Source organism: Coffea arabica, chromosome 8e, assembly GCF_036785885.1.
Source record: "Coffea arabica cultivar ET-39 chromosome 8e, Coffea Arabica ET-39 HiFi, whole genome shotgun sequence".
Taxonomy (NCBI): domain Eukaryota; kingdom Viridiplantae; phylum Streptophyta; class Magnoliopsida; order Gentianales; family Rubiaceae; genus Coffea; species Coffea arabica.
The window spans coordinates 1,280,745-1,298,154 of record NC_092324.1 but is presented as its reverse complement, the minus strand read 5'-3'; the positions used below and the strand labels follow the sequence as shown (position 1 = coordinate 1,298,154).

General features: G+C 38.3%; 2 protein-coding genes across 7 annotated transcripts in view; both read left to right on the top strand.

Moving 5' to 3' along the window:
* Positions 1 to 10,280, top strand: part of LOC140012959 (uncharacterized) — a 36,297-nt gene extending 26,017 nt beyond the window's left edge. The window contains exons 31-38 of the mRNA XM_072061685.1: positions 330 to 551; positions 633 to 992; positions 1,453 to 1,611; positions 1,732 to 2,013; positions 2,095 to 2,310; positions 2,392 to 2,444; positions 3,528 to 3,636; positions 9,465 to 10,280. Of these exons, the coding sequence (XP_071917786.1) occupies positions 330 to 551; positions 633 to 992; positions 1,453 to 1,611; positions 1,732 to 2,013; positions 2,095 to 2,310; positions 2,392 to 2,444; positions 3,528 to 3,636; positions 9,465 to 9,812 (1,749 nt within the window). The 3' untranslated portion in view covers positions 9,813 to 10,280. The remainder of the gene's footprint in view (positions 1 to 329; positions 552 to 632; positions 993 to 1,452; positions 1,612 to 1,731; positions 2,014 to 2,094; positions 2,311 to 2,391; positions 2,445 to 3,527; positions 3,637 to 9,464) is intronic.
* A 1,086-nt stretch (positions 10,281 to 11,366) lies between these two features.
* Positions 11,367 to 17,172, top strand: LOC140012917 (uncharacterized). 6 transcript variants are annotated; one of them, XM_072061467.1, is made up of 8 exons: positions 11,367 to 11,607; positions 11,682 to 11,750; positions 11,853 to 11,921; positions 13,557 to 13,631; positions 13,726 to 13,788; positions 14,722 to 15,330; positions 16,028 to 16,099; positions 16,686 to 17,172. In XM_072061467.1, exons 1-8 carry the CDS (start codon positions 11,467 to 11,469, stop codon positions 16,917 to 16,919), a joined length of 1,332 nt encoding a protein of 443 aa, XP_071917568.1. In that variant the 5' UTR covers positions 11,367 to 11,466; the 3' UTR covers positions 16,920 to 17,172. The 6 variants fall into 6 exon arrangements, with proteins under 6 accessions (XP_071917568.1, XP_071917567.1, XP_071917572.1 ...); XM_072061466.1 differs by having other exon boundaries at positions 13,723 to 13,788; XM_072061471.1 differs by lacking the exon at positions 11,367 to 11,607 and having other exon boundaries at positions 13,557 to 13,599.
* Positions 17,173 to 17,410: the final 238 nt, after the last annotated feature.

Here is a 17,410-nt window from a genome sequence, read left to right as displayed (position 1 = left end):
AGATCAAACATTCTATAGCGACCATAATGAGACTAAATATTACTCAGTGACCAAAATGACAAACTTGTTAATGTTAGTGGCTGCACTTTGCCCTGTTTTTCTATTTGTATAGACAAACATAATAACGTTTGACATAGATGTATATAATGTGCAAAATTCCCCTTACAAACTCATGAAGCGATTATATGAAACCTTAAAACTGCTTTCCTTTACCAATGACTTGTTGAACTCCCCTTGGATTGGCAGATTGATGAAATTTGCTATTAGAACTGAATAAAGGGATATGGCTGACAATTTTAAACATTTTTTACTTCATACTTCTATTTCAGATCCATCTGAGAAAATTGATACGCAGAGGCAGATTCATGAGAAAAAGTTCTGTCGTATCTGCCATTACAAATCGTTTGTGGAGAGATTTGATTCATAATCCATTGCATTTGATTTTTTCGGTGGATGTCCTCGGCATGACAAGTTCAACTTTAGCTTCTCTTAGCAAAGGTTTTGCGGAGCTCTCTACAGATGGACAGTTTCTGCAACTGCGTTCAAAGCAGGTAGTCAATTTAATTGTTTTTTGTTATTAGTGGCTTGACTGCGTGCAATTCTGAACTAAGAAACAATTTAAATTTAATCAGGTTTGGTCAAGAAGGATAGGTGGTGTTGGTGATGGAATCATTCAGGGAACAGAAGCTCTTGCACAAGGAGTTGCTTTTGGAGTTTCAGGGGTTTTAAGAAAGCCTGTGGAAAGTGCTAGAGAAAATGGTCTTCTTGGCCTTGCTCATGGGCTGGGTCAAGCTTTCTTAGGATTCATTGTACAGCCAGTCAGTGGAGCGTTAGACTTTGTCTCGTTGACTGTTGATGGAATAGGTGCAAGCTGTTCCAGGTGCTTGGATATTCTCCAAAACAAGACCTCTTTCCAGAGAATAAGGAACCCCCGGGCTATTCATTCTGACAATGTACTTAGAGAGTACTGCAGGAGAGAAGCTGTTGGTCAGGTAGCTATAACTGTTGTGATTATAGATGTCAATTTGTTTATCTGGTTATTGTTTCAAGTACATCTCCCTTACATCTCATTGAGTAGTTTTTTTGGATCTAAATATGTTCACAAAAATCACAACATGTAGAGGCATTGGCCTTCTGTCAGTACCAAAGGCCTTGCAGAAGGGAAATAATAACTTTGGGACTGTTGGCCAACTTCTGAAGCATGGAGATATGTTTACCTCATCATTTTCCTGATGAAGAATCGAAATTAACTGCACTGTGTTTTGTGGTAGCAGTGCATTCAAGTATATAAACAATAAGCCTCTTCCAAGCTAATGATTATCTCCATAACTGATGCCACATATTCTTCTGGAGCTAAAAAAATAAGTTTGGACGTGTGGTAGATTCTCACATGTATCAGTTTGTAGATCAAAAATGGAATTTTATTATTGATTCATTGAATCTTCATTGTAGATGGTACTTTTCCTTGCGGAGGCAAGTCGACATTTTGGATGTACTGAAATATTTAAAGAGCCATCAAAATTTGCTTGGTCGGATCAGTATGAGGCTCATTTTGTGGTGCCCTACCAACGGATTGTTCTAGTAACTAACAAACGTGTTATGCTGCTACAGGTTGATAAATGCCTCATTCATTCATTTTTCTCTCATACTTCCTTTTTTCCCCCCTTTGTCAATTACTACATTTCTTGTTGCCATCTTGTATTTGATACTCTGCTTTTTCTACATCTGAAGTGTGCCTCCCCTGATAAGATGGACAAAAAACCTTGCAAGATCATGTGGGATGTGCCATGGGAAGACATATTGGCATTGGAGTTGGCAAAAGCTGGTTTCCCCATACCATCTCATTTAATTATCCATCTCAAGAATTTTAAGAGGTCAGAGAACTTTGTCAGAGTTATAAAGTGCAATACCGAAGAATCAAACGAAAGAGAGCCTCAGGCTGTAAGTATATGTTCCATGGTGCGCAAGTTTTGGAAGCGAACTGACTCAGAGCCGAGCAACCAAATGTCAAAGGTCATAAATCTTGCAGTCAATCAATTTTAACTAGGAAACAGTAATACCATATTTCATACGATATGCCTGTGCCATTTGCAGGTCCCGTCTATCCAGAGACATGTATGTTCTATCCGTAATGAAGCTGTTGGAAGTGGTCCTCATATGCACTTGAAATCAGTGATCAAATCAACAGAGCTCTCTTTAGCTGGTTCTGCTTCGGATGATGGTAAACTTGTCACACACTGTATGAACTTTTTGAAGGTGTGGAGCAGTGAACAAGAATCAAAAGGTCGATGTACCTTGTGCCAAAAGAAGGTAAACTTGTCAATCTTAAGATAATGATGTCTACAGGTTGTGACTATCAAACTTATCTAAATGAAATGCCTTTTCTCTCAGGAATCTGAAGAAGGTGGAATTTGTAGTATTTGGCGACCAGTCTGTCCCAATGGGTAATCATCGAACTTTTTCTCAGATTTTTTCTATTAAAAGGCTAGGACTTCTGGTAGCACATGAAACTAATTTGACTTGTTATGACGTCTTAGATGAGAGAATACATAAATGTTACATTGGAACTTGTGGATGTAAATTATAAACCAGCTGAAACTCATAAGATTTATACTAATCAATGCATCCATAGGATCTGGTGCGTGACTCGAGGGAAATGTAAGAATAATGAATTTGAGATGGAGCATCTTTCTGCTTATCCTCATAACGTCCTCTTTAAGTGAAGCCAAGCTAGGAGAATGTTAACATACTCTATAATGCAATGTTTTCAGAATCATTCCTGATATTTTATCTCTTCCTTTGGGAACTGAAGGGTCAGGCTGAGAGGTTAGATTAGTTGAGTTAGAAGTGTGGATGTAGGAGTGCTATCATCCTCTTCCCCAAGGCTCCACTTCTTTGTGCTTGACTGTTGGACTTCACCATTGAGTAGACAGTATACCTGTCATGATCAGCCTTCTAAAAGCTCCGTGGAATGCAACTTTTTGCTTCCCATCATTTTGCAACGTCACTTCACATAATTAGGATTCTTGTTGAGAATGCAGTAAAGTGAGGCAAAATGCAGGGAAGGCAGGTAGAAAGAATAGGTGGATTTGTGCTGTGGATATTCTTTGACTGTCTAATGCAGTATGCGCATCTTGTGAAGTTCTAGGTTGTAAAAGCATATTGAGTTTCATTTGGAAATTTAGCAGCTACAGATTATTTGTTTCTCCGTATTCATATCCAACAACTATGGCTGTTCTCGTTTGTAGCTCGTTATTGATTATATTTTATAATATTGTCCTAATCTCAAAGAGCAAAATAAGAAATTATATTTTCAAGCCAAACAGTAGTATAATCCTATGAATTCTGGAAACTAACTAGGACTGCTGCATGTTGTGTGCATAAATTGACCATGTTTGGAATAGTCTTTTACTTTATCTGGATCACATTCTTGGGGAGGTTAAAAATTTTGCAAGTTGCCTTTACTGGTAATGTTACTTTTGTCTTAATGCTTCTGTTAATCTCAAATGAAATTCCACTTGCCTCAGGTATATCTCAGTTGGGGATATAGCTCGTGCTGGCAGCCATCCTCCTAATGTTTCAGCTGTATATCACTATTCTGACAAACACTTCACTCTTCCAGTAGGATTTGACCTGGTAAGAACCTTCAGAAGACTTGAACAAACTTGACCCAAATCTGTGGGCTAGTAGAAAACTAACTGAATTCTGAGAAATGGCATGCCCTATTCTTTTGAATGTACTTTTTGAAGTAAATAGGTCAATGTTGCAAGCAGCAATGAATTGCTAGTTGCATATTTTTATTTCTGTTAGCTGTTAATGAGCTCAATTTTCTTTTACTTCTCTTTTCATTAAATCTCAATCTTATATTTTTCCAACAATCCAGATTTATTTATCACATTGCAAGGGTATTAAAAGAAAAAAAAAGTGAAGGGTCATATGGTTTGTGGATTGGATACAGAAGGATGAGTCATCTTAGAGTTGTTGTCCTGGGATGACTCATCCAAAGATTCCTCATCTTGGGTAAAACAGTTGCCTTGCTCTGTGTTTAGATTCGGGTTTCCACAGTATGTCTGATGTCCGTTTACTTGTTTGCTTATTAAAAGGCATACTCTGAAATGTAATCTTCCTCAGATGAAGTGCTAGTGTTTTCCCCTTCAAATTAGAACCTCCTCCCCCCTAACACCAAACACAAAAGAGAGTCAAAAAGCTGTTGTCATCAGTGCGATTTCCAATTCTGGCTCGTTCAGTGGAGACAGAGCTGACCAGATCACTCAACTTCTCATACCTAGCTCAATCAAACACTGATGAGTCATCGCAGAATTGTTGTCCTGCCATGACTCATCCAAGGATTAGTCATCTTGTGTAAAACAGTTGCCTTAACCTCTATTTGGTTTCCTGTTTCCACGGTTTTTCTGATGTTCATTTGCTTATTAAAATGTATACTCTGAAATAGCCTTCTCTGGATAAAGTAAATGCTAGTACTTTCTCCTTCAGATTAGAACCTCCTCCCCTAGCACAAACACAAAAGAGGCAATAAAAAAATTCATAGTATTCATCAGTGTGAATTCCAATTCTGACTTGTTCAGTGGAGACATAGCTGACCAGACCAGATCACGCTGCTTCTCATACTGAGCTCAATGAAACGCTGATGTAGCCCTAGTTGAACGTGGAAGTTTTCTAATATATTCTTATCCGTTTCAGACGTTCAGCAACACGAATTGGATGTTTTCATTTCTTTCTGGGTATAGATTTCTCATCTTAAGAGCAATCAAGTAGTGGGAACATTTTAAGGAGCTCAGATTTACATTTATTAATCTAGTTATTGGCAAACCTTGTACTTTTTTTTTTTCAACAAACGTTAAATGTCACTTTATAGATTAAACTTGATACTACAAGAACTTAATTACAAAAGGTGGCCTCAGCCCTCCAATCTTTGTTGGCTGCTTCTATAAGCCACATTGGGAAGTTGTTTTCCCAGTCAATGTCATTAACTAGCTTTGTTGCAAATTGTGCTAGCCTATGACTTCCTACATTAGCTGATCTAGGTACCCAAAGGACTGTGCAAAAATCAAAACCTTGACTAGATCCTCAATGTCTTCCAAGATGGTTGCTATAAGACCATCTTGTACATTGTTGCTTGTGATCATGTCGACTGCTGTTTTACAATCTGACATTACTTCTATCTTTCCCCATCCTGCTCGCCTTGCCATCTGGAGTGCCATTCTAATGGTTAAGGCTTCTTCCATTAGTGCCTCTCCTATTTTCATCTCCATTACTCCTCTTGCCCTCAATATATCTCCTGTCCAGTGCCTAGCTATTATCCCCTTTCCTGTTCTGATCAGCTTTGCACTTATAGCCGCGTCCGTGTGAATTCTTATGATACCTTCTTTTGGTGGCTCCCTAACCCTTCTCTGCTGATCTGACCCTATTCCTCCCTCCCTATCCTTCCTTTCTCTTCCTATCACCTCCTCATATTCAGTCCACTCCTGTTGTGCCTTCCCAATTATTTTCCTTGCTTCTCCTTTTTCATTTTCAAATTGGGCCTTGTTCCGTGACTTCCATATTTGCCACAGTATGTTTGCTGTTAAGCAGATTCTTTCCTTTCCTTTTTCCATTTTCTCAGTTTGTGAGACTGCCTCCCACCATCTCCACAGGTTATTTTGAAGGTCTTGCAACCCATCCCATCTCACTGGTGCTATCTTCCACACTGTTTGAGCTATCGGGCATTTGAAAAACATATGCTCCATAGTTTCTACATCCTCCCCACACCCACTACATATCCTGTCACCTTTGCCTGTTCTGTTATAGATTGTCTCCTTGGTGGCTAAGCTGTTTTGCAAACTCCTCCAGATGAAAAGCTTCAGCTTATGTTTCAAGTTCAGTTTCCAGAAGCGTTTCCAAAAGCTATGCTTTCTGATTTCCCAACTTGTTTCTTCTCCTATCCTGTCTCTTCTCATTTCATTGCTCCTTTCTTGCACAACATTTGCGTATCCTGTTTTCACAGTGTACTGCCCAGATTTGGAGAAGCTCCAGAATAGCCTGTCTTTTCTTCTAAAACAGCTGAGTGGCATACTGGTGATCTTCATACTATCCTCTGGATTGAGGATTTGCTTTATAATTTCTGCATTCCATCTTCCATTTTTTATTAGCTGGTTCACTGTCTGAATCTGGCAGTTTGGAGCACGACTTGTTGTTACTGTACCTGTTCTTGTTCCCATTATCCACCTGTCCTTCCAAATGTTCACTTGACTTCCATCTCCTATCCGTTTCCACATGCCTCTCTGGATCAATCTCCCTGCGCTATGAACACTTTTCCATGACCATGATGCTGAATGTGGAGGGTTTTTATCCAGCGCATTTGGGTCTTTTAAATATTTTTCTCTGAGCACTTTACTCATTAGCAGATTTGGGGAAGTTAGTATTCTCCAAAGCTGCTTGGCAAGTAAGGCTTCATTAAAAGCTTCCAGGTCTCTAAAACCCAATCCCCCCTTTCCTTTAACTTCTGATAATTTTTTCCAACTTAACCAATGCATTTTTCTGTCTTGTTGACCACTTCCCCACCAGAAATTCGCTATGCACTTGCATATTTCCTTGCACAATCCTTTCGGCAGCTTGAAGCAAGCCATGGCATAATTTGGCATAGCTTGAATCACAGACTTTATCAGGACTTCTTTTCCAGCTGGACTCAACATTTTGTTTTTCCACCCTTTTAATTTTTTCATGATTGAGCTCTTGATGTACCCGAAAACTTGGTTCTTTGACCTTCCTATTGCCATAGGCAGACCCAAGTATCTACCACTGCTTGCTTCCCTCATGTCCCCTAGCACTTGACACACCTCTACTCTGGCCTGTCTAGTAGTGTTCCTGCTGAAGTACACAGCTGATTTGTCACAATTGATCACTTGCCCCGACGCCTTTGAGTAAGCCTGTAAGATTTCCTTTATTTGCTTTGCCTCTTGAACTGTTGCTTTGCAGCAAATTACCGAATCATCCGCAAAAAATAGGTGCGATATTTGGGGGCTATTTTTGCATACTTTGACTCCTGTGATGTTTCCTTGGTTCATCTCCCTGTTGATCATGTAAGAAAGTCCCTCTGCACAAATTAGAAAGAGATACGGAGAAAGGGGGTCCCCTTGTCTCAGCCCCCTGCTGGCTGTGATATATCCCACCCTTTCTCCATTCAGGTTAAAGAATAGGACACAGAGGATACACAAGCCATAATCCATCGAACAAAAATAGGACAGAAGCCCATGCGCATCATCATTCTCCCTACAAATTTCCACTCCACCCTATCGTAAGCCTTAGACATATCTAACTTTAGAGCCATATAGCCTACTCTCCCTTTTTTTTTGTTTTTGAGAAAATGCATGACTTCTTGAGCAATAAGGACATTATCCATAATCTGCCTACCAGGAACAAAAGCAGATTGAGACTCACTAATACACTTGTTTAGCACAATCTTTAGCCTATTAGCCAGCACTTTGGAAATGATTTTATACAAGGTATTACACAAGCTGATAGGCCTATACTGAGTCAAATTTAAAGGGTTATCAACCTTTGGAATCAGGGTGATAAGAGTTTCATTAGCAGCCCTCAGCATATTTCCCGTATGGAAAAAACTAGTTACTGCATTAACCACATCTATGCAAACCATATTCCAATAATTTTGAAAGAACAACGGAGACATACCATCAGTACCAGGAGATTTATTAGGATGCATAGAAAAGAGTGCTTTTTTGATTTCCTCTTCCTTCACTGGTTGTATCAGTTGCTCATTCATCTGTCTTGAGATAGTATTTGGAACACCTTGAGTTACATCTTGCTCCTGTTCAGGATTTGCTGTTGTGAGCAGCTGTTGGTAATAGCTGCAAATTTCGTTTGTCACTTCTTGTTCATTTTCAACCCATTCCCCATTGCTCCTCTGTAAAGCTGTGATTTTGTTCCTTTTCCTTGTGGCCATCACACTTGCATGGAAATAAGCAGTGTTTTTATCCCCTTCCTGCAGCCACCTGCATCTTGCTTTCTGACTCCAGTAAAGTTCCTCCTCTTTGTACGCTTTGCTGAGTTGAAGTTTCATATCCACTAGCTGCCCTCGTATCCCATCTCCATCTGACACTTTTAATTCCTGCATTTTCTTTTTAATCTGTTCCATTTTCATCCCAGAGTTCATCCTCAGCTTTCTGTTCCATATCAACAGTGCCATTCGACATTCTTTAATTTTCCTCATCACTTTAAACATTCTTGATCCCTTCTGTTCCTTTCCCCATGCAGCCTCTATGATACCTTTGCTTTCCCCATTTCTTGCCCACCTTTGGTCAAAATAAAACCTTCTTTTTGTTTTTCTCTGATTGGGAATAGTGTCCAGGATCAGAAAGCTGTGATCTGAGGCTTCGGTTTCTTGGTGAATGCAAACTGCCTTTGCAAAAAGTTGGAACCAGTTCACAGAACCTAAACATCTATCCAGTCTCTCCCTCACCTCTCCCTCCCCTTCCCAATGATTACACCATGTCCATGGTTTTCCTTCAAAAGCTATATCCACCAAATCATTTTCCTTGATAAACCTATTAAACTCTCTGTAACTACCCTCGGCTCTCACTCTCCCCCCCCATTTTTCTTCCCCTGATCTTATATCATTAAAGTCCCCCACTAAGATCCAGAGATCCCCCCAATCTTTCTTTTTTTCCTCTATCTTTCTCCATTGCTCTTTTCTAATGTTTTCATCAGTACTAGCATACACTCCCACTAACCACCATTCACACTTTGCCTCCAGGTCCTTTATTTTTACCTCTATGAAGAAGTTACCATCAGTAATACTTTCCACCTGCACCTCCTCCTTCTAGAATAGAGTTAGACCTCCTGCCTTGCCTACCGGTTCTACCACATAACATTGATCGAATTTCAGTTGCCTCTTCACTTTTTCCATCACAGTTTTCTTGTTTTTTGTTTCACTCAGGAACACAATACTTGGAAAGTGGAGATATATCATCTCCTTTAGTTGGGGAATTGTCAAGGGTCCTCCCACACCTCGACAATTCCACACCAATGTCTTCATTTGCATAGTGGAGGCATTCCAGGGATAGCCTCCAATTCCCCTTGCTCTTTGAGCTTTTGGACCTCCTTCTTGAGTAGTTTTTGTAATGGTTCCTCCCAGTCATCCTCCTCCATTGGCACCCCAACCTCTCGTGTTCCACACATTTTCCTTTTCCCTCCTTTTGCCACCACCTGGATGTTATTGGCAAACCTTGTACTTGGAAGAAAATAATTTAATGCCCTTGACTTCCTATTTGACACATCAAGCTATGTGTACAAGTCATGGCATGCAAGTGTTCACAGGTTAAGCAATGAGCAGAACATTGATTTTTCTCAAGCATTCTCAGTTGGCAATCCTGTTCATGCTTGTGTTAAGGTTTCAAACTATGTATCCTTTTTTATTGCTTGTGTAATTTTTGGATATTATGGTGCAGGTATGGAGGAATTGCCCGGAGGACTACATAACTCCTGTCTCGATTTGGCATCCTCGTGCTCCTGCAGGCTATGTCTCTCCTGGATGTGTTGCTGTGCCTAGGTTTGAGGAGCCAGACCCTAAAGCTGTATATTGTATTGCAGAATCCCTTGCTGAGGAAACAGTTTTAGAAGACCAAAAGATTTGGTCAGCACCTGATTCATATCCGTGGTCATGCCATATTTACCAAGTGCAGAGTGGAGCCCTTCATTCTGTTGCCTTGAGACAACCCAAAGAAGAATCTGACTGGAAGTCTATGAGGGTTGTTGATGACCTTCAACAATTGGCTCAACCATCAGAAGCTCGGTGACTTTCATTAGATCCTTCATCTTGGTGCGAAAACACCCTCGTTGAGAAACTAAGCCAAATCTCTGGGGCTGTCTTTGCATCATTTCAGAGCAACCTTCGGTTTCATGAATGTTTCACAGTTTTAGCTCAGTATCCAGTCAGTACATCATGACAAGGTATTCTACTTCAGCCCAAGCTGGTGTTTCCGGAGCTTCAGTGCTATGACGTGCGAGATGAAGATGATGAGTTTATTCTTGTATGTTCCATAGATTTTCTCGCAGGAACCTGGACACAGATGATTAATGATTTGAGGGTCGGAGTTGGTTGAGTTGCACTTGAAACTTTGGTGCTTTTCATTCGAGTTCTTCTGCAAGTGTACATGCAAGAATTTTTTGCCTCGTCTTTGCCGTACTGAAGGGCTCAAGGCTCTGGTGTACTAACTTCAAAGGGAGTGTGTGTGTATGTGTATATATATATATTTGTTCGTTAATCCACAGGTGTTGATCCTAAAGAATTAACGGGACATATAATTACTCAGCTAAACTTGTCCACGTAACCATGCATGCACCACTCCGTGCAACTAATTCGTGTGTGTGTGTGCGTGTTTTTTTTTTTTTTTGGGTTGTGGATTTTTTTTTTTTTGGGGTTTTGGGGGGGGGGGGGGGGTGTTCTTTGGACATGATGGTTAATCTATAGGTATTGATTTCAAAGAGTTAATGAGAAATATAATTATCCAGTTTAAATTATCAATCCAATCATGTATATATTTTTCCTTTCAACTAATTTATGTGTGTAGGGAGGTTATTACTCTTTCTTGTGGGAAAATAAAAACAAAAAGAATATAATACATATATTTGAGAACGTTGTTATTGTAAAAATAGGCTAAATTCTATAATCGATACTTTTTTGGTGTATTAATGACTTGTACAAATTTGAAATGAAAAGTCTCTCAAAATAAACTTTCAATGGTCAAGAATATCCAAATATATCCAATATCCATTTGTTTGTATAAATTGTGATTTGGTGCTTGCATGTATTGTTTGGAACAATTATCACTCCAAATCCATCAAATAACTTGTGTAAGGTATGAATTTGAAATGAAATGGTTCGAATTTGAAATAAAAAATTAACTTCTCTCGAAAACAAACTTTCAATGCCCAAGAACATGCAAATATATAAAGCATAAAATTGGGATCAATTATATGTAAATGAAAATGCATACATTTCGTTCATTTTATTCGTATAATTTGTAATTTAGATTTTTACATGATTTGTTTTGGACTTGTCATTATCCCAAATTCATCAATGATTGGATTGTAGTTTTCTATCCAAACATTTTTACATTTTTCGTAAATATATTTTCTAACGACATTTTACGTCAGATAATATCAAACTGTCACACTATTTTTTTTACGTAAAATAAGAATCCAAACAAGCTTATTATTTTGTTTCAAACTCCGCTGTCGGCAGGGGAACACGAAAAAAAATCCCCAAAACTAACAAATTTTACTTGATTGCCATTACCCGCCTCATCAGCTTCAACTCTTTAACTCCATTCAACGACCACTATAAAATATCTCCAATAAAGTAGTCAAACTCTACACTGAAAATCAGTTCTCCACATCCCATCTAACATACAGAAAGTATCTCTCTCAACACTTATCTACAGAGCAGTAATGGAAGGCCTAGTTAAGGGACTGATCAATGCAGTTTTGGGTGGTGATGAAGATAACGCAGAAAGAAGAGAAGGTCAGGGGCACCACCCTCAATCTCAGTCTCATGATGTTGAACAGCAGTCGAGATCCTCCTGGGCTCAGGTTTGTTGAAAAAGAGATTCTTTCTATTTTGTTATTAATCCATCTGTGTTAAATTTAGGTTCTAAATGGAGCAGGTGGTCTCTGGGGATAATGATGATGAAGGGTATAGCAGGGATCATGGTAGAAATGAGTATAATAGACAGGTTAAAGACTTTGATCCTGTGAACCCTTTTTTTTCGGGTTTTAGCGGAACTATATATAAAAATCTGATTTTTACTTTTGGGTATTTTAATTTTGGATGGTAGGAAGGGAATTATGGAAGAAATGAGGCGTGGGAATCAAGTGGATCGCGGCCAGCCATGAGACCCCAGAAGGTTAATTGTTTAATTTTTTTTTGCTTAAGTTTTGCAGGCTTTGGTAGATGGTGATTTTCTGTGGGTTCTTGATTCTGCTTATATGGTTTAAGCTATTATTATCTATATAGTTGAATTTGGAGTATTTTCTTCGTGTGGTTAACGCATGTTTGGGAAAAACTTGATTTTGCTGGATTATTGATACATGAGCAAGATGATCTGCGCCTTGATTTATCTTATGTGGGGCTTAGGTGTTATTTACGTGAATATTCATATTTTTACTGGAATTTACAGAGGCATTGTTGATTTTTTTTTTTTTTTTGGATTTCTTTTTGAAGTTGGTTTTCTGAGAAATTGACTTCTAAAACTTCTACTGTTAGAAGTCGATTCTTCCATCTTCTTTATCCGTTTACATCTACTGTTATTTTTTTCTTCTTGCACTTCTCCCTGTCCTTCCCCTCCGTCTTTCTCCATTAATTCTATACGCATACGAGAAGAGAACAATAATGTAGAAGAGCAACCATAAAAGCGCATCATGTGAGCTGCACCTCCTGCAGCACCTTTCCATCCCAATTATTCCCTGCTCACAACCACCACCAAAAATCAATGTCAAACTAGCACCGTTGAGGTGCCTTAGTTCATTTTCTTTGTCAGCCAAATCCCCGGAGCTCAGAATTGTAATGATAAAGATATTAAAGTGGAGTGCTGGGAAAATTATTGTTGGTGTTGTGGGTTAGTCTGTCCTTACTGGGATCCAAAGCGCAGCAGCAGCAGAAGCAGCAGCCATTCACGTCCTCATCATTGTGATCAGAAGTAAGATAAAGCCAAGAAACACCAGCAGTAGCAGAAGAAGAGGAGGGACAATTCAAAATGACAAGAACAGATGAGTGCTGTGCAAGTGGGAGACCACAATACTAGAACTAGTTATAATAGCTTTGGCCTTGGTGGTTTTGCATCAAATTTGGATGTGGTGTTTTGTTGGAAGAGCTGGAGAATAGAATTGAGGAGGAGAGGGAGGAGTAGAGGGAGTTTGAGAAGAAAAGGAACAACAGTTGCACTTGAAGGAGAAAGAAACGCAGTTAGTAGACGCCAAAATGAATATTATAAGATGAATTAAAGTCCATTTTTTTGGAAAGACGACAGTAAAATCCACAATATTTCTTTGATTTCCCATAAAAATATCAGTATTCTGTAAAATGGCCCTGAGGTTTAGAGACCGAAAATAGTTTGATCCTTTTGTATACAATTTCTTGATTTATAGGCCAGCGAAATTGGACTCTATCTCAGTATTTCCGCATACAGTTTAATCGGCTGATTTCTTACAGCAAAGACTGATGAACTGTGGTGAATAAATCTCTTTTGTTTTGGTGAGGGCTTGAATTTTGAAATCCTTCTGTTGACAACTTCTTAATCTTTATGGTGGCATAAGATTCATGTATTAATTTTTTCACTTAGTAAAAGGCCTAGTTGGGCCTTGCAGGAAGTATCAAACGCATTGAATTTATGTCATTTTAACAAGAAAGAGAAGAGCATAAACTTTTCGATGCACAGACAAATGATAACTGCTTGTGCTGTTTTTCATATTACTTTGCAAAAACTGTCAATTTAGTCTGTCTTTTTTTTGGTAATTACTAATCTTAAATGTTATAATTGCAGGCCACTTGGCAGGATAATGAGAGAAATGATGAGCGTAGACAAGGTAATTACGACCAGAGCCAGTGGAATCAACAGGTTCAGTTTGCATGTGTAATTTTCCTTTTTTGTTTTTCTGATTAAGAAAAGCTTGGTGCTGAAGGGAACTGGTTTCATGGAACTTGTACAGCAGGGAGGAGAAAGCAAAGATGGTTGGGAAACTGTCCATAAAAAGCCTTCAAAAAGACACCAAAAGGTATTATCTTTTTGCCTGGTGTGCATTACATGACATGTATCATTCATGCTTTTCCCTTCTGCCCTGTTGAAGGATTTTTATTTATAGTTGAACTGCAATACTCAACAACTAGAGTTCCATCATAATCTTTTTGAACACAAACCTAGGCTTTTTTTTCTTTTAAGTTGACGAACACAAGCATGTTAAGATAAGAGGGGCAGGAATTTGTACTTAAAATTGTTGAGAATAAATAATTTATTTCCAATGTGATACATTGAAAACAGAAGATAGATTGCATTTACTTGCTTGAGTTGTGATGTCAGGGCAGCAGCAGCATTTTCCTTTTACACTTAGTAGGTGAATTCTAGTTTTACTCCCGCTCCTGCCACACCATCCTCCTTTTTTGGCGGTAGTCCAAGTGTACACCCTGTTTCGTCTTTGACAATTTTGATCCTCAATGGTCGGGACAAAATTTGCATTATATCCTGTATAGTTCAATGTCGACATGTTCATTCACTCATGATATTGACATCATATTATCTGGTTGACTTCATAAAACTTCGTAAATTGGGAGATCAAAAGTTGTTGTTGCTTGAAAAGGAACACTTAGCATCAACTTTTTTATCCTATTTGGTGGTATTCTATCTGGTTGGTCTCATAAATATTTGTGTAACTATCTGTGCTTTTGACTTGTTAGCCTGCTGATACAATTGTATTTGATCCATTGATCTTCTGTTATTTCTAGCATTCTCATGTCAAACTAGATTGGCAATTTAAGGCATTGTGAGTCTAACCTTTTAATCCCCTTGACAGTCTTTTCTATATGAGCTTCCTGTATATATGTGATGCATTAATTCTGTATGTCGCTTATTGCTGTTTCTAACTTTTTTTTTTTTGGTCAAAATATTGCTGTGTCTATCTGAATAGAACATTTGACTTAAAAAATGGAGGCAGGTACACATGGATCACTGGGACAACTATAAACGCCCTCCTGAAGAACAAACTTACTCTAATGAGGTTGAATACAGAAGTCACATGGAGCCCTCAGAAGAAGAACTGAGAGATCTATCTAAAGCTTGTAACAAGCTCTGGGAACTGGATTTAAACCGTTTGACACCAGGCAAGGACTATGAAATTGATATTGGTGAAGGAAAGAAGGTTTACCAAAAAGGAGATTGTGCAGAAGGAAGCCTATTTTCCTGGGTGAATGAAGATATATTTAAGAGGCCTACTTTTTCTCGCTTTTGTTCTCTTTTAGATAACTACAACCCACATGAAGGGTACAAGGAAAATGTGACATCTCAAGAGAAGCAGGAGCAAACAGCATTTATAGAAGAAATCAGTAGAACTGCACCAATCAAATATCTCTACAATTATCTCATATCAAAGGGCATTGTGTCCCATAACTATGAGGAGTTCAAGAGAGTGATGACTAGTCTCTGGTTTGACCTTTACAACCGAGGTGGTACCCATGGTTCTTCTTCAGCTTTTGAGCATGTTTTTGTTGGAGAAATCAAGCAACGTGGAGAGCAAGAAGTGTCTGGATTCCACAACTGGCTTCAGGTGCATATCGTGTTTCTGTAATCATAAAACTGTTTCTAATCATTCCAAATGGATTCTTCTATCCATCTATTACTATATAATATAATCGTGTTTCTTCCTTTTTCTGTAACACCTAACATACCCTTAATGAAATTATTACATGCCTAAAACACCCTTAACTTCTTTTACTCTTAATAACTTACTGTACTAATTGAGTTATTGTGAACTAGTATAAACTATATAAGTATCATCTGAAAAGAGTAATGACTAAAAAAAATGTTACCCTTTTTATTGTGATAAGGTGGGATATGATATTTTAAATGGAAATTCAAGAACTCACTAACAAAATTCTAACCCGATGAAAAGGACATTTGATTTGGCAAGAGGAGCTGTGAAGGTAATGTTGCAGTTTGATATGTTTTGGATGCAAATAAACTGCATTCTCCTAGTTTCAATTAAATAGATTCTGGTCAACAAACACTCTGCATCACATGGATGCTTCTTCGAATTGACTAAGATCACATCTTTGGTAAACCATATGCACATTAGTACTTTGGAGACAGCATTAATTGCAGTAGTTGTTGGCACGGTTAGGACCTTATTAGCCTTTGTTATTTTCAGTTGTAACCATTTTCTTTCTACCAATGTTCTCATTAATTATTGAATGCGTTTCATTGGTACTTTACAAAGATGTCAATCTGTTTCATTTTGTCTGCAGTTTTATCTTGAAGAAGCAAAGGGGAGGGTGGATTATCAAGGTTATATTCTTCCTCGAAGGCATGGACAGTTTGTAAGTGATTCATTTACATTCATGCTGCAGTGGATAGGAAATAGCAATTTTGGGACATATTTGGAATCTTATAGTGCAAACTTCCCCTTGTTTCATTATTGGTCAATTTTTGGGTAATGATGGTTAGCATTCTTTCTGGATTCTCTGTTGAATTATAACTTAACATATTTTTCCTCTTAATACTGTTCATCACTTCAGCGTTCAAGCAATGTGTCTCAAATTCATTGATCAATGGAATCCCAAATCAGATAAAAGATGCTTATTCCTTTTTCTTTCCTCTCTTTCAAATAAAAAAAAAAAAAAAAAAAGAGCAACTCTAGTGCTGATGTGGGCAAACCAGCTGATGATGCCTGGATGGGTTTTATAGGACTATCCATCTAATTGAGAATGAGAAAGAACCTCAGCTAATATGTGAAATGCATGTATTGGTAAATAGGGAGTTTAGATTATTCTCAAACATACTAGTTTTATGGTGTATGAGAAACATAGTAGTCATTTAGCCTAATTTTATCATGGCTTTGGGTTTTCAGTCTTAGCTTATTTCATGCGATACACTTGAAACTTAGATCCTTTGTATACATTGCAGCCTGATTCCGAGACCCAGTTACTCACAATTCAGTTTGAATGGAACGGTGTTCTGAAATCTGTCTCAAGCTGTTTGGTAGGAGTGAGTCCTGAGTTTGAAGTTGCGCTTTATACTCTATGTTTCTTTGTGGGTGGAGAAGATAATCAAGTTGAGCTTGGTCCATATCCTGTCAATGTGAAGTGCTATCGTTTGGGGAACAAACTCGGTTCTGCTTTCCCAATTGCAGACTCTTGAAGAGAAAAGTAAAAAGTGGATGCTGTACTTGTTAACCTGAATTATTTTGTTAAATTGAATGGATTCTAAAACACTAAGCAGCACTCAGGATATTTATCACAATGGAGCTGTATGATTGTGACATTTACGAATGGTACTATCCCTACTGGAAGATACGTAGTATGAGATATCTGTAAACAGACAGGCCACCTTTGGTTTTGTTTTTATATTATCCGTCTCTGTTGCAATATATAAAAGTTCACATTCCATTACAGTTTAGAGGAGAACTCCTCTTGTTCTTCATGTCAGTGTTGGAGAGGAAAAATCAAATGCTTATACTTTTCCCCATGAGCATTGATTCATCCCCTGGAAACATTTTTTCGCAGGACCTGCTGCATCTCAATGCTGAAGTTTGGTATGAATGCCTAATCTTTGTGTTTATGTCTGATGTTTAAGGCATTCATCCTGGCAATTTTAGGAAGAATGTAACGCAAGTAACTTTCTCGTGCAGT

Excerpts from the sequence above, each read along its gene's own strand:
- LOC140012917 (XM_072061466.1), top strand. The coding sequence starts at position 11,467 with ATGGAAGGCCTAGTTAAGGGACTGATCAATGCAGTTTTGGGTGGTGAT. Across the intron at positions 13,632-13,722 it reads AGAGCCAGTGGAATCAACAG|CAGGGAGGAGAAAGCAAAGA; the intron begins GTTCAGTTTGCA and ends GAACTTGTACAG. Across the intron at positions 16,100-16,685 it reads CTCGAAGGCATGGACAGTTT|CCTGATTCCGAGACCCAGTT; the intron begins GTAAGTGATTCA and ends TATACATTGCAG.